Genomic DNA, 6,633 nt, shown 5'->3' with positions numbered 1-6,633 from the left:
CCCTGATGCTGTAAGGCAGCAACTCTACCGCTGCGCTACCGTGCCGCACTTAAATTGACCTCTACAGACATTGGGCTATCCGGATGATTTTTAAGACAGCAGGTGAAGAGGGTCCGTTCAACAATCAATCGCTGTTATCTTGTGGCCCTGGATGATGCTTGACCTTGTCCTGCCTCTCTGTTTTATCGTCACCAGTTCCAGCTCTTCGAGCGCGGGCTGGTGGTCGGGGCCGGGCTCCGTGTAGCTGCTCTTCTGGAAACACACGGAGTTCCCGCTCACCTGCTGCCCGTGCCGCCGGCAGAGGTTGGCCGCTATGTCCCTGGTGTCCACAGCCAGGAACTCCGCCAGGGCCTGCAGTGGGTAGCAGCTGTTGCGGCAGCTGTAGCCATGGCTGAAGGCGCGGAGGAGCCTGTGCCGCAGGGTGGCGATGTGCCGGTACACCGCGCAGCTCTCCACGAAAGGTAGGCCGCGCACCGCACGCAGGCAGCGCACGTAGTTACCCTCCGCCAGTGCACGGTTAATGGCCAATGCCGTCCGCATCTCCGGCGAGTCCTTGATGTGGGAGGGCAACTGCAAGGCGTGATGGAGGGCTTGATCCGAACCTGGGGGAGGGGGGGGGAGAAGAGGCAGAGTCTGTGCTAACTGCATAGAGGTAACCAGTGCTAGTGATCATAATGCCATTAGTTTCAATATCATTATGGAGAAGGTCAAATCTGGACCAAGGGTTGAGATTTTGGATTGGAGAAAGGCTAATTTTGAGGAGATGAGAAAGGATTTAAAAGGAGTGAAATGGAAATTGTTGTTTTATGAAAAGGATATAATAGAGAAATGGAGGATATTTAAAGGTGAAATTTTGAGAGTACAGAGTCTTTATGTCCCTGTTCGGTGGAAAGGAAAGAATAATAATTTGAAAGAGCCGTGGTTTTCCAGGGAAATTGGACACTTGGTTCGGAAAAAGAGGGAGATATACAATAAATATAAGCGGCAGGGAGTAAATGAGGTTCTTGAGGAATATAAAGAATGTAAAAGGAATCTTAAAAAGGAAATTAGAAAAGCGAAAAAAAGATATGAGGCTGCTTTGGCAAGTAATGTAAAAGTAAACCCCAAGGGGTTCTACAGATATGTCAATAGCAAAAGGATAGTGAGGGATAAAATTGGTCCATTAGAGAGTCAGAGTGGACAGCTATGTGCTGAGCCGGAAGAAATGGGGGAGATATTAAACAATTTCTTTTCTTCGGTATTTACCGAGGAGAAGGATATTGAATTATGTGAGGTAAGCGAAACAAGTAGAGTAGTGATGGAAATTAGGATGATTAAAGAAGAGGAGGTACGGACACTTTTGAAGAATATAAAAGTGGATAAGTCTCCAGGTCCTGATAGGATATTCCCTAGGACATTGAGGGAAGTTAGTGCAGAAATAGCAGGGGCTATGACGGAAATATTTCAAACGTCATTAGAAACAGGGATGGTGCCGGAAGATTGGCGCATTGCGCATGTTGTGCCTTTGTTTAAAAAAGGTTCTAAAAGTAAACCTAGCAATTATAGACCTATTAGTTTGACGTCTGTGGTGGGAAAATTAATGGAAAAGATACTTAGGGACAATATATATAATTATTTGGATAATCAAGGCCTGATTAGAAACAGTCAACATGGATTTATGCCTGGAAGGTCATGTTTGACTAATCTTCTTGAATTTTTTGAAGAGGTTACCAGGGAAATTGATAAGGGCAAGGCTGTGGATGTTGTCTATATGGACTTCAGTAAGGCATTTGACAAGGTTCCACATGGAAGGTTGATTAAGAAGGTTAAATCGTTGGGTATTAATAGTGAGGTTGCAAGATGGATTCAACAATGGCTGAATGGGAGATACCAGAGGGTAACGGTTGACAATTGTATGTCAGGTTGGAGGCCAGTGTCTAGTGGAGTGCCCCAAGGATCTGTGTTGGGTCCACTGTTGTTTGTCATTTACATTAATGATCTGGATGATGGTGTGGCAAATTGGATTAGTAAATATGCAGATGATACTAAGATAGGTGGAGTAGTTGATAGTGAGGTAGATTTTCAAAGTCTACAGAGAGACTTGGGCCTTTTGGAAGGGTGGGCTGAAAGATGGCAGATGGAGTTTAATGCTGATAAGTGTGAGGTGCTGCATTTTGGTAGGACAAATCAAAATAGGACGTACAGGGTAAATGGTAGGGAATTGAGGAATGCAGTGGAACAGAGGGATCTGGGAATAACTGTGCATTGTTCCCTGAAGGTGGAATCTCATGTGGATAGGGTGGTGAAGAAGGCGTTTGGTATGCTTGCCTTTATAAATCAGAGCATCGAGTATAGAAGTTGGGATGTAATGTTGAAATTGTACAGGGCATTGGTGAGGCCGAATCTGGAGTATGGTGTGCAGTTCTGGTCGCCAAATTATAGGAAGGATGTCGACAAAATGGAGAGGGTACAGAGGAGATTTACTAGAATGTTGCCTGGGTTTCAGCACTTAGGCTACAGAGAGAGGTTGAACAGGTTGGGTCTTTATTCTTTGGAGCGTAGAAGGTTGAGGGGGGACTTGATAGAGGTTTTTAAAATTATGAGAGTGACGGACAGAGTTGACGTGGGTAGGCTTTTCCCTTTGAGAGTGGGGAAGATTCCAACAAGGGGACATAGCTTCAGAATTGAGGGACAAAGGTTTAGGGGTAACATGAGGGGGAACTTCTTTACTCAGAGGGTTGTGGCTGTATGGAATGGGCTTCCGGTGGAAGTGGTGGAGGCTGGCTCGATTTTATTATTTAAGAGTAAATTGGATAGGTATATGGATAGGAGGGGATTGGAGGGTTATGGTCTGAGTGCAGGTAGATGAGACTAGGTCAGGGAGAATGGTCGGCGTGGACTGGTAGGGCCGGACAGGCCTGTTTCCATGCTGTAGTTGTTATATGTTATATGTTATATGTTATATGTTAACCAGGGCTCACATTTCCACCATCACCCTCTCTCCTTTACCCCTCCCTCCCCATCTCTCCCACTATCACCCTCTCCTTTACCCCATCCTCCCCGTCTCTCCCACCATCACCCTCTCCTTTACCCCACCCTCCCTCTCTCTCCCACTATCACCCTCTCCTTTACCACACCTCACCACCCCCACCCCTCCCTCCCCATCTCTCCCACTATCACCCTCTCCTTTACCCCTCCCTCCCCATCTCTCCCACCATCACCCTCTCATTTACCCCTCCCCATCTCCCCCACCATCACCCTCTCCTTTACACCTCACCACCCTCACCCCACCCATCTCTCCCACCATCACCCTCTCCTTTACCCCACACCTCACCACCCCCACCACTCCCTCCCCATCTCTCCCACTATCACCCTCTCCTTTACCCCTCCCTCCCCAACTCTCCCACTATCACCCTCTCCTTTACCCCACACCTCCCCACCCCCACCCCTCCCTCCTCATCTCTCCCACCATCACCCTCTCCTTTACCACACACCTCACCACCCCTCCCTCCCCATCTCTCCCACTATCACCCTCTCCTTTACCACACCTCACCACCCCCACCCCTTCCTCCCCGTCTCTCCCACTATCACCCTCTCGCCTACCCCACACCCCTCCACCTTTACCCCTCCCGCCCCATCCCCCCATCCCTCACCTCTCCATTCCCACCCTTCACCTGTCCCCTCTCCCTCACCCCACACCTCTCCACCATCACCACCCATCTCTCCCACTACCCCTTCTCCCGCCCCCCACACCTCCCATCTCTCCCACTACCCCTTCTCCCGAACCCCACACCTCCCTCTCATTCTCCCTCTCCACAGATGCTGCCTGACCCGCTCAGCATTTTCTGTTATTTTAAGTTGCCAACATTTGTAGATTTTTTTAATTTTCCATCTTCCCTGTGTTCCCCCCACTCCCTCCTTCACCGCACTCTCCCGCCCCACCTGCCTCCTCCAGCACTCTCACTCCTCCACCACACTCTGTCCTCTACACCGCTTCCCCTCTCATCCACCCACCCAACCCATCTCCATCTTGCTCACTCACCCCGCACTCCCTCACTCTCACCCCTCTCCATCAACTCCTCCTTCCCATCTCCCTCTCCAACCCACTCCCCCACCATTTTCCTCCAACACATCTCCTCATCCACTCTACTCCCCCACCTCCTTCATTCATCCCACTCTAGCCCTATCTCCCTCCTCGACCCCCTCCACCAGTTCTCCCACCACAATTCCCTCCCCCACCCCATATTTCTCCTCCACCTTCATCTCTTCTCCATCTCCCTCATCTTCCCCATTCCCCGCACCATCTCCCTCCTTCCCATCAACTCTCCGCCCCTATTCCCTCCTCCACATCTCCCTCTCCACCCTCACCTCATCCCCAACTCCTTCCTTCACCCTCCACCCCATTCCCCCACCTCCTTCCTTCGCCCCCTCCCCATCTCCCTCCTCCATCCCATCTCCACCCCACTCCTCTCTATCTCCCTACTTCACCCCACCTTCCACTTCACCCACTCCCTTCCCCATCATCCTCTTCCACTCCTCCCCATCTCTTTCCTCCACCCTCCCATCTTCCTCTACCCCATCTCCCTCTCCACCCACTCCCCTCATCTCCCTCCACCCTCCTCCATCCCCCCCATCTCCCTCTGCCACCCCACTCCCCACACCATCTCCTTCCTCCTCATCTCCCTCCTCCATCCCCCCTCCCCATCTCCCTCCACCACTCCCCGCCCCTCCCCATCTCCCTCCACCACTCCCCGCCCCTCCCCATCACCTCCACGGCATCTTCCTCCTCCCCATCTCCCTCCTCCACCCCCCATCTCCCTCTTCTATCCCCCCATTTCCCTCCTCTACCCCCCCCCCCCCATCTCCCTCTCCCACCCACTCCCGTCCCCATCACCTCTATGGCACCTCCCTCCACCACCCTACTCGCTCCTCCCCATCTCCCTCCTCCATCCCCTCATCTCCCTCTACCACACCACTCCCTCCTCCATCCCCCATTTCCTTCCTCCACCCCCCCCATCTCCGTCTCCCACCCACTCCCCAGCTCCCACCCACTCCCATCTCCCTCCTCTCCCCATCTCCCTCCTCTCCCCATCTCCCTCCTCTCCCCATCTCCCTCCTCTTCCCATCTCCCTCCTCTCCCCCCTCCCCATCTCCCTCCTCTCCCCCTCCCCATCTCCCTCCACCCCCCCCCATCTCCCTCCACCCCCCACCCCATCTCCCTCCTCTCCCCCCTCCCCATCTCCCTCCACCCCCCCCATCCCCCCCATCTCCGTCTCCCACCCACTCCCCCCTCCCCATCTCCAATTCCCTGCGCCAGCACCTACCCAGGTCGTAGAGCAGCGCCAGGGCCTGGAACTCGGCCTGGTTCTCGTACTCGGCCCGGCCCTGGCTGTAGACGGCCAGCAGGCGGTCGAAGCACTCGCGGACCTGGGCCTCGACGGAGCCGGGCTCGCTGTGCCGGGGACGGGGCGAGGGCGGCGGGCGGCCGAGCCAGAGCTGCCCGCAGAGCAGGAAGCGGAGGCTGTGCTCTAGGATGGCGGCGGCCGGGCGGCCCCCGAGGCGCTGGGACACCATGTCCTGGCGGACGCTGCGCAGCCGGTCCATCACGAAGTCGTGGACGAAGGGCCAGGGCTCGGGCTGGGGCACAACTCGAGCCCCAGGCTCGGCCGCGGCCTGGGCCCCAACCCCGGGCTCGGGCACAACTCGAGCCCCAGGCTCGGCCGTGGCCTGGGCCCCAACCCTGGGCTCGGGCACAACTCGAGCCCCAGGCTCGGCCGTGGCCTGGGCCCCAACCCTGGGCTCGGGCACAACTCGAGCCCCAGGCTCGGCCGTGGCCTGGGCCCCAACCCTGGGCTCGGGCACAACTCCAGTCCCAGGCTCGGCCGCGGCCTGGGCCCCAACCTCATCCCCGGGCTCGGGCACAACTCCAGCCCCGGCACCGGCGTCATTGTCGGCCCGCGGCACCACCCTCTCCACCAGGTGCCGCACGGTCCGCAGCAACACGTCGGGCGGCCGCAGCTCGTCTGGCGCCGCCTCCTTGCTGCCCGCCGCCGGCCGCCGCCACTCCTTCACCGCGGCGCCAGTGGCGACCTCCAGCCGGTGCAGCCGCGCCTGACGCTGCCGCTCGCAGCGCTCCCTCTCCGGGCACATCCCGGGGCAACGGGCGGCCCGCATCCCGGCCCACCCAGCCCAGCACGGCCCGGCCCGGCCCGGGGGCTTGTGCTTGTGCTTGTGCTGCACAGCCGCCACCAGCTGGGCTCTCTGGTGCAGTGGGTACTGGTTGCAAACAGGGTGGTTTAGATTTTTATGTGGGCGAGTTCGGTGAGATGTCCAAGTTTACATTTAGAGATACAGCGCAGAAACAGGCCCTTCGGCCCCACCGGGTCCGCCCCGCCCAGCGATCCCCGCACATTAACACTATCCTACACCCACAAGGGACAATTTAAAAAAAAATTAACATTTGCCCAGCCAATAACCTGCAAACATGTACGTATTTGGAGTGTGGGAGGAAACCGAAGATCTCGGAGAAAACCCACACAGGTCACGGGGAGAACGTACAAACTCCGTACAGTACAGCGCCCGTAGCCGGGATCGAACCTGAGTCTCCGGCGCTGCATTCGCTGTCAGGCAGCAACTCTACCGCTGCGCCACCGT

At 55.9% G+C, this 6,633-nt stretch overlaps 1 protein-coding gene across 1 annotated transcript; it reads right to left on the bottom strand.

Moving 5' to 3' along the window:
- Positions 1 to 6: 6 nt before the first annotated feature.
- On the bottom strand, positions 7 to 6,364 carry LOC144591895 (SAC3 domain-containing protein 1-like). Its single transcript, XM_078395901.1, has 2 exons — positions 5,304 to 6,364; positions 7 to 602 (listed from the first exon to the last, which is right to left on the bottom strand). Exons 1-2 carry the CDS (start codon positions 6,151 to 6,153, stop codon positions 118 to 120), a joined length of 1,335 nt encoding a protein of 444 aa, XP_078252027.1. The 5' UTR covers positions 6,154 to 6,364; the 3' UTR covers positions 7 to 117.
- Between the last annotated feature and the right edge of the window lie 269 nt (positions 6,365 to 6,633).

Source organism: Rhinoraja longicauda, unplaced genomic scaffold, assembly GCF_053455715.1.
Source record: "Rhinoraja longicauda isolate Sanriku21f unplaced genomic scaffold, sRhiLon1.1 Scf002864, whole genome shotgun sequence".
Taxonomy (NCBI): Eukaryota; Metazoa; Chordata; class Chondrichthyes; order Rajiformes; family Arhynchobatidae; genus Rhinoraja; species Rhinoraja longicauda.
Note: the sequence above shows the minus strand (reverse complement) of the source record. Positions and strands in the feature narration are given on the sequence as shown.